Below are 16,217 nucleotides of genomic sequence, written 5' to 3' on the forward strand. Positions count from 1 at the left end.
TTGAAAATAGGAACCAGCACACTTCGTCTCCACTCCTCAGGCATCCTCTCACTTTCCAAGATTTTATTAAACAATCTGGTTAGAAACTCTTCTGCCATCTCTCCTAGACATTTCCATGCCTCCACTGGAATGTCATCTGGACCAACTGCCTTTCCACTCTTCATCCTCTTCATAGCAGCCCTCACTTCTTCCTTGCTGATCTCTTGTACTTCCTGATTTACTCTCACCACATCATCCAGCCTTTTCTCTCGCTCATTTTCTTTATTCATCAGCTCTTCAAAATATTCCCTCCACCTTCTCAGCACACACTCCTCACTTGTCAGCACATTACCATGTGCATGTTTTACCACCCTAACCTGCTGCACATCCTTTCCAGCTCTGTCCCTTTGTCTGGCCAATCGGTACAAGTCGTTTTCTCCTTCCTTGCTATTCAGCTTCTTGTACAGCTTGCAATATGCCTTTTCCTTCGCTTTTGCTACTTCTCTTTTCGCCTTGCGCCGCATCTCCTTGTACTCCTGTTTACTTTCTTCATCTCTCCGACTATCCCAAAACTTTTTCGCCAACCTCTTTCTCCTTATGCTTTCCTGGACCTCTTCATTCCATCACCAAGTCTCCTTGTCTTCCTTCCACTGTCCAGATGTTGGACCCAGTACTGTCCTAGCTGTCTCCCTCACCACATCTGCAGTACTTTTCCAGTTGTCCAAAATTTCTTCCCCTCCAACCAGTGCTTCTCTCACCTGCTCACTAAATTTTACACAACAGTCTTCTTCCTTCAGCTTCCACCATCTGATCCTTTGTTGAGCTCTCACTCTCTTCTTTTTCTTTCCCTCTAAAGTCATCCTACAAACAACCATCCTATGCTGTCTAATGACACTCTCTCCTGCCACCACCTTACAGTCTCTGATTTCTTTTAGCTTGCATCTCCTATAAAGAATGTAGTCCACCTGTGTGCACCTTCCTCCACTCTTATATGTTACCCTGTGCTCCTCCCTTTTCTTAAAGTATGTATTCACCACAGCCATTTCCATTCTTTTTTGCAAAATCAACTACCATCTGTCCTTCCCCATTCCTGTCCTTGATACCATATCTTCCCATTACTTCCTCATCACCTCTGTTCCCTTCACCAACATGCTCATTGAAGTCTGCTCCTATCACCACTCTTTCATGCTTGGGCACACTCCACCACCTCATCTAACACACTCCAGAAATCATCTATCTCCTTCATCTCACAACCTACCTGTGGGGCATATGCACTGATGATATGCATCATCACCCCTTCAATTTCCAACTTCACACTCATCACCCTGTCAGACACTCACTTAATCTCCAACACACTTTTAACATGCTCTTCCTTTAAAATGACCCCAACACCATTTCTCTTCCTGTCCTCACCATGGTACAATAACTTGTACCCACCGCCGATGCTCCTGCTCTTACTTCCCTTCCACTTGGTCTCTTGCACACACAATATGTCTACCTTTCTCTTCTCCATCATATCAGCCAGCTCTCTCCCTTTACCAGTCATACTACCAACATTCAAAGTCCCCACTCTCATTTTCACCCTTCTAGTTTTCTTCTTCTCCCGCTGTTTGTGGCAATGTTCTCCTCCTCTTCTTCGTCGTCTTCACCCAGCAAATTTAAAATATCTGTTAAAAATCACTCAGAGGTTCCTTACACAGGACCGAATGTTGGAACTCAGGGGCCCAGGACATCAGCACAGCAGGCTGTGGAGGGGCTTCCTCCACACAGGATAACCTACATCTTGGATTCATTATTTAGCAAATTTGCTTTCACCCATGATTTAACCTCACTCAAACAATCCAGTGATGGCTGCACTGAATCAGTGCCTAACGACCTTAGCGGCAGCTAAAACATTCACTTATGTGTCTCTGAGTCCTTGGCCTTTGAGATCGAGATGTGACTGAGAAGAGCTTATGGAGTCATGAGGACACTGGACAGAGGTGTTTGGTGATGCCTGTGTCTTTGCAGTTTTTAGGGTCCTGATGTTGCCTGTCTTGTTGTATGGTGGCGAGGCTTAGATGTTAACCAGTGATGTAGGCCAGAGGCATATTTATTTGGATACCACAATTCAGCAACAAGGTAACTCAAAGTGCTTGACAGAGACATTAAAACAGAATGAGAAGAGACGAAACTTAACAGACGTAATTAAAAAAAAACAACAACATCAGAACCGATTATTCAGTTAGATTTAAAATAATCTAGTTAAAAGCAATAGTGAACAGGTGAAGTTTTAACCATAATGTAAGTAAACTCAGTGTCTCATTGGATGTACAGTTTTCTGAGAATTTATTCCAGATACGGGGGGCATAGAAACTACATGCTGCTTCTCCATGTTTCGTTCTAACTCCAGGAACAGAGAGCAGACCTCAGTGTTCTAGATGGTTCATACTCAGTGATGAGGTCTCTGATATATTAAGGCGAGGACTGGTTGTCTTTGGTACCAAGTGTAGGATGAGGAGGATCACTGACATTGTGATGGAGCGTCAACTACGACATGTTGACCATGTGGTCTGTTTCTCTGTGCACCATCCACCATGCAGGTACCTGAGTGTTGAGGATCCTGGTGGCTGGAGAAGGCTGAAGGGGTGCCCATATTTCCCCTGGCTGCGGCAGATAGCTGGTTATTTTAGAGATGTGGGAATGGACTGGTTGTCTGCCTGGGTGGTTCCCATCCAGGAGCTAGGCAGTTTTGTGGTGTTGTGGATGCGGCAAAATGCCGCACCAGTACATGCTCTCAGACTTGACTTGATTCTGGATCTGCATCTGGTTCAAAGTGCAATCAGTTGTTCTGTGATCCACCATCACCCTCATCAACAAGTTTGATTGACACTGGTTCAGAATAAACAACCAGACAAAAACAGAGGGCTGACGGAGAGTGCGCTCACTGCACACACTGCGATATAAATGTACAAGTAACTATACATGATGTCTGTAACGGTATTTTGAAGTCACTGATCAGTATATGGTTCAGATCATCCAGAGTACTGCAAACTCTAATGATCCATCTCGGCTTAGTGGTTGTTGATTTCTACCAAAAACAAAAAACCTTTGACCAAATTACTCCAAAATCAAATCACCTCCAGCTGTCTCTCCCAGACGCACACACAGACGCACACACGCGCACACAGACACACACACGAAAACAATCTTGCCAGGTAAAAGCACCGGATCGGAACCACATCATTTAGCTTCTTTGTTTGAAATGATATTTTCATTAAAAGTCCAAACTCCAAAATGGTAGATGGACTGCATTTATATAGCGCTTTTTCATCTGCATCAGATGCTCAAAGCGCTTTACAATAATGCCTCACATTCACCCCAATGTCAAACTGCTGCCATACAAGGCGCCCACTACACACCGGGAGCAATGAGGGGATTAAGGACCTTGCCCAAGGGCCCTTAGTGATTTTCCAGTCAGGCTGGGATTTGAACCAAGGATCCTCTGGTCTCAAGCCCAACATTTAACCACTAAACCATCACCTCTCTACAGCAGATGCACAGTTTGATTGATTATATCAGGATTAGTAAAATTACACTTATTTGACACCAAGCCAGATTTTGTTTTTGTGTTTATAAGAATTTATATTATTCTTTGAGAAACTAGTTAATAACAAACTGCTGCGTCAGCAAAGCTGAAGATATTTTTGGGTGGATCCATGAAAAGGCCTGAAGTCTGGAACAGTTTGCTGGCCTCGTAAGAACTGTAGACGTCATTGTATTATTGTATTTTTGATTCCACAGCGTTTGATGAGTAGTTGGACCAACATGTTGGACACGTGATGAAGGTCTGACTTCCAGCTTCTTTCTCAGGTACTTTCAGCCCAGTCACTCTCTCAGTCTTCTTCCTGCTCTACTTCCTGTTGGCCTGTTGGACCTACGGCACGTCGATACCCAGCGGACTCTTCGTCCCTTCCCTGCTCTGTGGGGCTGCGTTCGGACGTCTGGTTGCCAACGTGCTGAACATGTGAGTCTGCTCATCTTCATCACCTTATCCTGAATCTGTTTTTCCACGTGAGTCAGAGAATGTCAAAAGATCGCTTCCTTTGTTCCCGCTGTAGTGACACTGAAATAACAAACATACCAGAGTGACCTGATCCAGACTAGGCAGACTACAGGGCCTTACAGATGTGCCTTTGCCCAATAAACCAAATGACACACACACAAAAAAACAAAAAAAAAAAATACCATTGAAGAAGTACATTTTCACTGAAAATGAAACTGAGACTTTGATTGGACAGGAGAGCATTTAGAGTGTGGAAGTCTCAGTTCTGGAATCCCAACCTTAGTAAAAGTCGCTGAATGAGGAAAAAGGTCAGCTGGCACAATCAGGTCCATAAATACTTGGACACTAGCAGTTTTTGTTGTGTTCCTTCTGTGCAGCACCACAGTGGATTTGAAATGAAACGGTCAAGTTCTTGTAATGTCATAATGTTAGTCAGATAGGGATGTAACGATACACAAAAATCACAGTTCGGTATGCACCTCGGTTTTGAGGTCACGGTTCAGTTTGTTTTTGGTACAGTATGGGAACAAAATGCAAAACCTAAATTTGCTTGTTTAAATCAACAATTTATTGTAACATTATACAAACAATTGCAGAGTGCTTCCTGGTAATAAAAATAAAATCAAATAAATAACAAATGTATGAAATATTATAAAAAAAATACATTCCTAGTAAACAGCTTTTAACAAAACCTTTCCACAAGTAAAGAGCAGCACAACGGTTCCAGCATGAAGCCCTGTTCAATTTTATTCAACCTTCATATTTTTTGCCAGAAAAAGAAACTTGTCCAAAACTGTCACACTCAATAAGGATTTTTTTTTAAAGAGAATTAATGTTAAAAAATCCCTTTACTTTTGTACAATTTATTTTATTTTCTATCGCTTTCTGTTAACTGTTCCTTTAATGTTTGTTAATATATCTTTTTGAATAAAGTTTTGAAAACAAAAACATTGTGGGAGAGGCAAAAAAGTGAGTAAAACCACCTTAAAAATATTTAGAACCACAAATAAACTTGATTCTTGGTTTGTTCATTTATTTTGCCATTAAAATTGGCCATCACTTATTAAAATAAAATGACTTCTCAAGGCCAAGGCTTCTCAAACTCTGGGGACTATTTAATCACAGTGCAGCAAACGAGGTCAGTAGGCTGAGTGAGTCCGAGTGAGGAGGATTGTAGATATCCCTCCGCTCAGTGCTTTACAGGCTGCTGCAGCGGAGGAGGGGGAGACCCGCTGTCGCTCGGTGACAGCAGAGACTTTCAGTCGCCAAACATCAGAAAAGTCTCCGGTAACTCCAGGAAAAGTAGTCACTAGTCACTTTTGAGAAAATAAGTTGTCAGGAGTGTTTGGAAAGTCGCCAGATTTAGCGAGAAAGTCGCTAAGTTGGCAACACTGAATGTAAACACGCAACGCGAACTCACCCATGCATAGCCCTGTACCGAACCGAACGTCCCATACCGAAACAGTTCAATACAAATACATGTATTGTTACACCCTTATAGTCAGGGAGGTGACCAAGAACCCGATGGTCACTCTGTCGGAGCTCTAGCATTCCTCTGTGGAGAGAGGAAAACCTTCCAGAAGGACAACCATCTCTGCAGCAATCCATCAATCAGGCCTGTATGGTAAAGTGGCCAGACAGAAGCCACACCTTAGTAAAAGCACATGGCAGCCCACCTGGAGTTTGCCAAAAGGCACCTGAAGGACTCTCAGACCAGAAGCAAAATTCTGTGGTCTGATGAGACAAAGATTGAACTCTTTGGCGTCATGTGTGGATGAAACCAGGCACCATCCTTACAGTGAAGCAAGGTGGTGGCATCATCACGCTGTGGGGACGTTTTTCAGCAGCAGGAACTGGGAGACTAGTCAGGATTGAGGGAAAGATTAATGCAGCAATGTACAGAGACATCGTGGATGAAACCTGGTCCAGAGCGCTCTTGACCTCAGACTGGGGCGATGGTTCATCTTTCAGCAGGACAATGACCCTAAGCACACAGCCAAGATATCAAAGGAGTGGCTTCAGGACAACTCTGTGAATGTCCTTGAGTGGCCCAGCCAGAGCCCAGACCTGAATCTGATTGAACATCTCTGGAGAGTTCTGAAAATGGCTGTGCACCGATGCTCCCCATCCAACCTGATGGAGCTTGAGAGGTGCTGCAAAGAGGAATGGACAAAACTGCCCAAAAATAGGTGCACCAAGCTTGTGGCATCATATTTTCATTAAGATTTGAGGCTGGAATTGTTGCCAAAGGTGCATCAACAAAGTATTGAGCAAAGGTTGTGAATACTTGGGATTTCTTCTTTTTTTTTTTTTATATAGAAATTTGCAAAAAATTGTAATTAAAAGAAAAACTTATTTCATGTTGTTGTTATGGGGTGTTGTGAGTAGAATTCTAAGGGAAAAATTAATTTGATCTATTTTTGAATAAGGTTGTAACATATCAAAATGTGGTAAAAGTGAAGCGCTGTGAATACTTTCTGGGTGCACTGTATACGTTGCTACATTCATTTTTGTAATGCAGTGCTGCCGCTGTGATGCGTTTATTCCCTGGTCTGCTACGTTCAACGTTAGAGTTTTTGCATTGTGCACAGCTTTCTATTAAAACAGGTGGCAACCTGCTGGCAGTTTAAACTTTTTGTGAGCTTATAGATGAATTCCTCTGTAATAACACACAATTATGCACCATCCATCCATCCATCCATTTTCTTCTGCTTTATCCGGAGTCGGGTCGTGGGGGCAGCAGCTCAAGCAAAGCCGCCCAGACCTCCCGATCCACACACACCTCCCCCAGCTCCTCCAGGGGAACCCCAAGGCGTTCCCAAGCCAGCCGAGAGATGTAGTCCCTCCAGCGTGTCCTGGGTCTTCCCCGGGGCCTCCTCCCAATGCCCGGAACACCTCTCTGGCGAGGCGTCCAGGGGGCATCCGGAAAAGATGCCCGAGCCACCTCAACTGACTCCTTTCGATGTGGAGGAGCAGCGGCTCGACTCCGAGCTCCTCCTGAGTGACTGAGCTCCTCACCCTATCTCTAAGGGAGCGCCCAGCCACCCTGCGGAGGAAACTCATCTCGGCCGCTTGTACTCGCAATCTCGTTCTTTCGGTCATGAGCCAAATCTCATGACCATAGGTGAGGATTGGAACATAGATCGATCGGTAAATCGAGAGCTTTGCTCCCCTACTCAGCTCTCTCTTCACCACAACGGTCCGATACAGCGACCGCATCACTGCAGTCACTGCAGCGATCCGTCTATCGATCTCACGCTCCATCCGTCCCTCACTCATGAACAAGACCCCGAGATACTTAAACTCCTCCACTTGAGGCAAGGACACTCCACCGACCTGAAGAGGGCAAAGCACCTTTTTCCGGTCGAGAACCATGGCCTCGGATTTGGAGGTGCTGATTTTCATCCTGGACGCTTCACACTTGGCTGCAAACCGCCCTAGTGCACGCTGAAGGTCCTGATTTGACGAAGCCAACAGAACCACATCGTCCGCAAACAGCAGAGACGAGATTCTGTGGTTCCCAAACCAGACCCCCTCTACACCCTGGCTGCGCCTAGAAATTCTGTCCATAAAAATAATGAACAGACAAAGGGCAGCCCTGGCGGAGGCCAACGTGCACTGGAAACAGGTTTGACTTACTACCGGCAATGCGAACCAAGCTCCTGCTGCAGACGTACAGGGACAGGAGGCTGAGGAGTGTGATCCCCCTATAGATGGAACACACCCTCCGGTCCCCCTTCTTAAACAGAGGGACCACCACCCCGGTCTGCCAATCCAGAGGCACTGTCCCCGATCGCCACGCGATGTTGCAGAGGCGTGTCAACCAAGACAGTCCCACAACATCCAGAGACTTAAGATACTCAAGACAGATTTCATCCACCCCAGGAGCCTTGCCACCGAGGAGCTTTCTAACCACCTCGGTGACTTCGGCCCGGGTAATGGATGAGTCCGCCTCTGAGTCCCCAGTCTCTGCTTCCTCTTCGGATGACGTGACGATGGGATTGAGGAGATCCTCGAAGTATTCCTTCCACCGCCCGACATCGCCAGTCAGGGTCAACAACTCCCCACCTGCACCGTAAACAGTGCTGGTGGAGAGCTGCTTCCGCCTCCTGATGCGTCGGACGGTTTGCCAGAATCTCTTCGAGGCCGACCGGTAGTCCTCCTCCATGTTCTCCCCGAACTCCTCCCAGACCCGAGTTTTTGCCTCTGCGACCGCACGGGCTGCGGCACGCTTGGCCTGCCGCTACCTGTCAGCTGCCTCCGGGGTCCCACCTACCAACAAAGATAAGTAGGACTCCTTGTTCAGCTTGACGGCATCCCTTACTTCCGGCGTCCACCACCGGGTTCGGGAATTGCCGCCGTGACAGGCACCAGAGACCTTGTGACCACAGCTACGAGCGGCCACATCGACAGTGGAGGTGGAGAACATGGTCCACTCGGACTCCATGTCTCCAACCTCCCCCGGGATCTGGGAGAAGCTCTCCCGGAGGTGGGAGTTGAAGACCGCACTGACAGAGGGTTATGCACCTTTACCTGATTAAAACCAGGTTTACACTTGAATGTTGCATCTCTCACTGTCCATATTTCTTCCTCGTGGAAGATGAAACAACATGCAGTGTGTCCTTGTCACTGTGGCAGCCAGTAAAAGTTGTGCCGGGTGGAGGAGATGGTGTGTTGTCACTGTTGTTATCAGGTTCCATGTTCTGTGATCACACCGATCCTACGTGGTCCTGACTGCTTCTCTGTCATATGTTAGAAATGTGGGGATGGACGTCTACGCTGGGACCTTCGCTCTCATTGGAGCAGCCGCTTTCCTGGGGGGTGTGGTCAGAATGACCATCAGTCTGACGGTCATCCTGATTGAATCCACCAATGAAATCACGTATGGACTGCCCATCATGATCACACTGATGGTACGGCGTGCACGCTACATCCTCTGCTCACTTCCGTCATTTTCTGCTCATTTTCTGTTTGGCTGACGTGTCCCAGTGAGTTCACTCTTTGTTTGCTGATTCTCAGGTGGCCAAGTGGACCGGAGATTTGTTCAACAAAGGCATCTATGACATCCACATCAACCTGAAAGGTGTGCCGCTGCTGGAGTGGGAGACAGAGGTGGAGATGGATAAGTAAGGCTTCAGGCCACACACAGCAAAAGGATCAGCTGTCATAAAATAAAAACACAATTAACGTCAGACTTCAACATAATATAAACATAAGCATACCATGGAATTCATAGCCCCAATTAATCATGCAGGCTAACAGGGTTAATAGAGGAAATGCACAATAGCAGGAAATGAATGAACTTAAAAATATTGTCACAATGGAATAGTTTTGACTGTGTTGAATGCTTGGTTTGCAAAGTACATGTCAAACAATGTCGACGTACATTGGATTCTATGCCATGTGACATATGTTACCCTGCCATGTGACAACTGAGCATGACACATGGTGCAAACTATTTCTTTTTAAAACCCTATTAATGCAGCCAATAATTTGCATCACATTTTACAAAGATTGGAGCAACTTTAACTTTTGACCCCTGTACAAACTGAAATTGACCTTTGTCACCATTCTTGCTGTTTTTACTCCATAATTAAATGGACTGCATTCATATAGTGCTTTTCCATCTGCATAAGACGCTCAAAGCGCTTTACAATAATGCCTCACATTCACCCCGATGTCAGGATGCTGCCATACAAGGCACTCACTACACACCGGGAGCAATAGGGATTAAAAACCTTGCCCAAGGGTTCTTAGTGATTTTCCAGTCTGGCTGGAATTTGAACCGAGGATCTTCTGGTCTCAAGCCCAACGCTTAACCACTAGACCATCACCTCCCCCATAACTCCAGAACATTCAGTCACAGATAGTCCAAACTATACCTTTTTGGAATCTTTGTGATCAGACACATAAGCTTTCAATATGATTGGAGCATTTTTAAATTCTGTGTAATTCTTCATTGACCCCTACCTGGCCGCCATATTGGATTTACAAGTGGCCTGCACTTTTTTTCTCAAACACTGATTTATGAAGAACATTCATGTCAAATCTGATGCTTGTATAACCAAGTGAACAATTCTGGCCACAAATCAAACTTATCTGCTCCACTATTATGGTCATATGTTTACATACCCTGGCAGAATATTTGATTTTTAGCCAATTTTTTTACAGAGAATATGAATGATATCAAAAAACTTTTTTCCACTCATGGTTAGTGGCTGGGTGAAGCCATTTATTGTCAAACGACTGTTTCGTCTTTTTAAATCATCATGACAACAGAAACGACCCAAATGACCCTGATCAAAAGTTTACATCCCCCTGTTCTTAACACTGTGTTTTGCCCCTTTAACATCAGTGACAGCTTGGAGTCTTTTGTTGTCGTTCTGATGGTGAAGCTGCCACTGAATAGGTCTCAGACTTTATGTACATCAGGTATGAAGAAATACAAACACTATGGCACTCTGTGGTAAATGTGTATGGAGCAGACAGTTCTCAAAAACTGTGGCTAAGGCTGGGGGTGTATTCTTATTTTCTTCTTGCCATCTTGGTTGATCAACTTATTTGAAAGTCTTTTATAACCTTTTCATGCCCGCCCTGAAGTACAAGTTTGCCGCAGGATGTTGTCAAACAGGAAAACAGAAGTTGCACCCGTGACAACAGGGAAACCCATAATGCACCAAAAATAACATACAGAACTAATCTTATTAAAACAAAGTACTTCAGCTATTATTGTGAACAAATACTACTTACAGTGCTGTACACAAATATGAAATGGAGAAAAAATAAGTAAATAGCACATGCTCATGCTCAGTGCAACATCGCCATCTAGTGGATTCAAGAAAAAGTACACAAATCTAACTACATCGTTTACACTGGGTGTTGGGTCGGGTTGTGGAAACCAGCAATAAATGATTAACTTAAAATTATTGTCACATTCTGAGATGCAGCAGTTGGGCCACTGTTGTGTTTGTAATTATAGCTGTGCAATTTGTTTGGGAGTCGTTGGTTGTGATTGTATTTACGGTTATACAAGCAAAGTAGACCAGCTGAGAAACAGAATTTCGACACAGTAATATAACTCTGGTTTATTAGCACATTGAGGGTGTCCAGTTTGGCATCCTCAGAGTTGCATCTCTGCTTTTTGCGGTTCTATTGGCTTCATCAAACAGTGATCTCCGATGAGCACTGAACAAATTTGAGGCTGAGTGTGAGGTGTCTGGCATGACTATCAGCACCTCCAAATCTGAGACCATGGTCCTCGTTAAAAAGGGTGGATTGTCCCCTCTGTGTCAGGGAAGAGTTACTGTCCCAAGTGGAGCTATTCAAGTGTCTCTGGGTCTTGTTCATGAGTGGGGCTAAGTTGGAGCGTGAGCTCGATAGATAGATTGGGGCAGTGTCTGATGTTTTATAGATGCTTTAACTGGACTGTTATGGTGAAGAGGGAGCTGAACCAGAAGGCAAGGCTCTTAATTTACCAGTCGATTTATGCTATATCCTCACCTAATCCAATAAACATTCAGGTTTATAAGCTTGGAGTTGGAACATTTGAATATAAATTATTCAATTCAATTTATTTCACTGATATAGTGCCAAATCATAACAAAGTTGCCTCAAGGCGCTTCATACAAGTAAGGTCTAACCTTACCAACCCCAAAAGCAAGAACATAGGCGACAGTGGTAAGAAAAACTCCCTCCGAGGAAGAAACCTCAAGCAGACCAGACTCAAAGGGGTGACCCTCTGCTTGGGTCATGTTACAGACATAACTTATAAAACAATTCACAAAACAAATATACAGGAAATGTATGTTACAGAAACAGACACCACACCCATCTCTGGATGGTGCCGCACCTCAAACAGAGAAAAAACAAAATCAGACATCAGAAAGACAACAAATACAATATAATTAGTCATCATTAAGCAACAAGAAAAACAGAAGAAATGCCAAGACGATCACCGGCCACTAGCCCTAAGCTTCACTAAAAGACCCAGACTTTAAAGTTGAAGCTGCAGCCCGCTCCGTTTACTAATAACATGAATTAAAAGAGTAAAATGCATAGAAACATACTATGCCAGTATGCTAGCCATACGAAAGGGAAAATAAGTGTGTCTTAAGTCTGGACTTGAAAGTCTCCACAGAATCTGACTGTTTTATTGATGCAGGGAGATCATTCCACAGAACAGGGGCACAAGAAGAGAAAGCTCTGTGACCCGCAGACTTTTTAATTCACCCTCAGGACACATAGTAGTCCTGCACCCTGAGAACGCAAAGCCCGGGCCGGTACGTAGGGTTTAATTAGGTCAGCTAGGTAAGGAGGTGCCAGTCCGTGAATAGTTTTATAGGCTAGTAACCTTAAAATCTGATGTCACAGGGACAGGAAGCCAGTGAAGAGACGCCAAAATTGGTGTAATGTGGTCAAAATTTCTGCTTTGTGTCAAAAGTCTGGCAGCAGCATTTTGAACCAATTGGAGAGCCCTAATACTGGACTGCGGTAAACCAGAAAATAGAACATTGCAATAGTCCAACCTAGAAGAGATAAACGCATGGATCAGGGTCTCAGCATCAGCCATAGACAGGATGGGACGAATCTTCGTGATATTTTGCAGGTGGAAGAAAGCAGTCCTCGCAATATCTCTAATGTGGAGGTCAAAGGACAATGTTAGATCAAAAATTACCCCAAGGTTCCTCACTTTGTCAGTGTGATGTATGACACATGAGCCTAGGCTAAGCGTGAGCTGGTCAAATTGATGGTGATGTCTCACTGGAGACATCACCATCAAGATCCATCACAAGATCCATCATTTCAGTCTTATCAAAGTTTAAAAGTAGGAAGTTGCAAGACATCCAGCTTCTCACTGATGCAAGACAATCTTCTAAGGATTTTATGTGGATGAGATTACCAGCAATTATCGTCATGTATAACTGAGTATCATCAGCATAGCAGTGAGAGGTAATCCCAAAATGCCACAGTATGTGCCCAAGGGGTGCTATATTAAGTGAGAAAAGCAGGGGGCCTAAGACTGACCCCTGTGGAACCCCAAATTTTGAATTTGAATTTATTAGACATCCATGCATAACACAAATTCACTCGTATACAAACAACCAAACTCATAAGAGAAAAGTCAAAGGTGAAAAGAAATATAACAAAATAAACAAAATACATGGTGCCTAAAGGCGTAGGCAGAAGCATCGCTTATCAACGCCTACACCCCTGTATAAAGTCAAATCAAGCCAGGCATATTTGCCTGATCATAGTTGTTTATATGCAAACACAATCTGAACAACAACAGCACATAGCTACAGATAAAAGAAGTCAAATATTTCTCCAGACAGCACCCAAAACAAACTAAAAAGACACAAAACAGCACCTCTTAGTCGTCCTAGCGCTAGCAATTCTAAAATAATATGAACACCTTAAATTATACATTCCTTCTCTCTGCATAGGCCTCTACTGGTGGTTGGCTCTCACTGCGGTATTGTATCACTTCCTGTTCCGAAGCACAGCAGTGTTTTGCTTTATCTGTTAGCTGTTTAATCTGCGCAGTTAGATTGATCTAGTTAACTAGATAACTATTTGTTTCACATTGTAATCTTCACGTGCCTTAACTAAAGCACTCCCTCTGCTGAATCACCTCTAAATTATTTACACATTATTCACTTTGTGTGTTTTTAGGAATCCGCTAGCTTAGCGCAGCTACTAGCTCTTAGCCGATTTAGCATGGTGGCTTCTCCTGTCTCTCCCGCACTTTTCTGCTCTGGGTGTGAAATGTTTAGTTATTCCTCGGCCTCCTTTAGCAGTAATGGTACTTGTAATAAGTGTAGCTTATTCGTAGCTTTGGAGGCCAGGCTGGGCGAATTGGAGACTCTGCTCTGCACCGTGGAAAATTCTACAGCTAGCCAGGCCCCTGTAGTCGGTGTGGACCAAGGTAGCTTAGCCGCCGTTAGTTTCCCTCTGGCAGATCCCGAGCAACCGGGAAAGCAGGCCGACTGGGTGACTGTGAGGAGGAATCGTAGCCCTAAACAGAAGCCCCGTGTACACCGCCAACCCGTTCACATTTCTATCCGTTTTTCCCCACTCGATGAGACACAACCGCCGAGGATCAAACTCTGGTTATTGGCGACTCTGTTTTGAGAAATGTGAAGTTAGCGACACCAGCAACCATAGTCAATTGTCTTCCGGGGGCCAGAGCAGGCGACATTGAAGGAAATTTGAAACTGCTGGCTAAGGCTAAGCGTAAATTTGGTAAGATTGTAATTCACGTCGGCAGTAATGACACCTCTGGTTACGCCAGTCGGAGGTCACTAAAATTAACATTGAATCGGTGTGTAACTTTGCAAAAACAATGTCGGACTCTGTAGTTTTCTCTGGGCCCCTCCCCAATCGAACCAGGAGTGACATGTTTAGCCGCATGTTCTCCATGAATTGCTGGCTGTCTGAGTGGTGTCCAAAAAATGAGGTGGGCTTCATAGATAATTGGCAAAGCTTCTGGGGAAAACCTGGTCTTGTTAGGAGAGACGGCATCCATCCCACTTTGGATGGAGCAGCTCTCATTTCTAGAAATCTGGCCAATTTTCTTAAATCCTCCAAACTGTGACTATCCAGGGTTGGGACCAGGAAGCAGAGTTGTAGTCTTACACACCTCTCTGCAGCTTCTCTCCCCCTGCCATCCCCTCATTACCCCATCCCTGTAGAGACGGTGCCTGCTCCCAGACCACCAATAACCAGCAAAAATCTATTTAAGCATAAAAATTCAAAAAGAAAAAATAATATAGCACCTTCAACTGCACCACAGACTAAAACAGTTAAATGTTGTCTATTAAACATTAGGTCTCTCTCTTCTAAGTCCCTGTTAGTAAATGATATAATAATTGATCAACATATTGATTTATTCTACCTTACAGAAACCTGGTTACAGCAGGATGAATATGTTAGTTTAAATGAGTCAACACCCCCGAGTCACACTAACTGTCAGAATGCTCGTAGCACGGGCCGAGGCGGAGGATTATCAGCAATCTTCCATTCCAGCTTATCAATTAATCAAAAACCCAGACAGAGCTTTAATTCATTTGAAAGCTTGACTCTTAGTCTTGTCCATCCAAATTGGAAGTCCCAAAAACCAGTTTTATTTGTTATTATCTATCGTCCACCTGGTCGTTACTGTGAGTTTCTCTGTGAATTTTCAGACCTTTTGTCTGATTTAGTGCTTAGCTCAGATAAGATAGTTATAGTGGGCGATTTTAACATCCACACAGATGCTGAGAATGACAGCCTCAACACTGCATTTAATCTATTATTAGACTCAATTGGCTTTGCTCAAAATGTAAATGAGTCCACCCACCACTTTAATCATATCTTAGATCTTGTTCTGACTTATGGTATGGAAATTGAAGACTTAACAGTATTCCCTGAAAACTCCCTTCTGTCTGATCACATTTCTTAATAACATTTACATTTACTCTGATGGACTACCCAGCAGTGGGGAATAAGTTTCATTACACTAGAAGTCTTTCAGAAAGCGCTGTAACTAGGTTTAAGGATATGATTCCTTCTTTATGTTCTCTAATGCCATATACCAACACAGTGCAGAGTAGCTACCTAAACTCTGTAAGTGAGATAGAGTATCTCGTCAATAGTTTTACATCCTCATTGAAGACAACTTTGGATGCTGTAGCTCCTCTGAAAAAGAGAGCTTTAAATCAGAAGTGCCTGACTCCGTGGTATAACTCACCATCTCGCAGCTTAAAGCAGATAACCCGTAAGTTGGAGAGGAAATGGCGTCTCACTAATTTAGAAGATCTTCACTTAGCCTGGAAAAAGAGTCTGTTGCTCTATAAAAAAAGCCCTCCGTAAAGTTAGGACATCTTACTGCTCATCACTAATTGAAGAAAATAAGAACAACCCCAGGTTTCTTTTCAGCACTGTAGCCAGGCTGACAAAGAGTCAGAGCTCTATTGAGCTGAGTATTCCTTTAACTTTAACTAGTAATGACTTCATGACTTTCTTTGCTAATAAAATTTTAACTATTAGAGCAAAAATTACTCATAACCATCCCAAAGACGTATCGTTATCTTTGGCTGCTTTCAGTGATGCCGGTATTTGGTTAGACTCTTTCTCTCCGATTGTTCTGTCTGAGTTATTTTCATTAGTTACTTCCTCCAAACCATCAACATGTCTATTAGACCCCATTCCTACC

At 43.9% G+C, this 16,217-nt stretch overlaps 1 protein-coding gene across 1 annotated transcript in view; it reads left to right on the top strand.

Moving 5' to 3' along the window:
- The window catches only part of clcn6 (chloride channel 6), a 192,142-nt gene that overhangs the window by 141,945 nt on the left and 33,980 nt on the right, over positions 1-16,217 (top strand). The window contains exons 15-17 of the mRNA XM_034173132.1: positions 3,832-3,985; positions 8,781-8,937; positions 9,044-9,150. Coding sequence (XP_034029023.1) covers positions 3,832-3,985; positions 8,781-8,937; positions 9,044-9,150 — 418 coding nt within the window. The remainder of the gene's footprint in view (positions 1-3,831; positions 3,986-8,780; positions 8,938-9,043; positions 9,151-16,217) is intronic.

The sequence above is a fragment of the Thalassophryne amazonica genome, chromosome 6 (assembly GCF_902500255.1).
Source record: "Thalassophryne amazonica chromosome 6, fThaAma1.1, whole genome shotgun sequence".
Classification (NCBI taxonomy): domain Eukaryota; kingdom Metazoa; phylum Chordata; class Actinopteri; order Batrachoidiformes; family Batrachoididae; genus Thalassophryne; species Thalassophryne amazonica.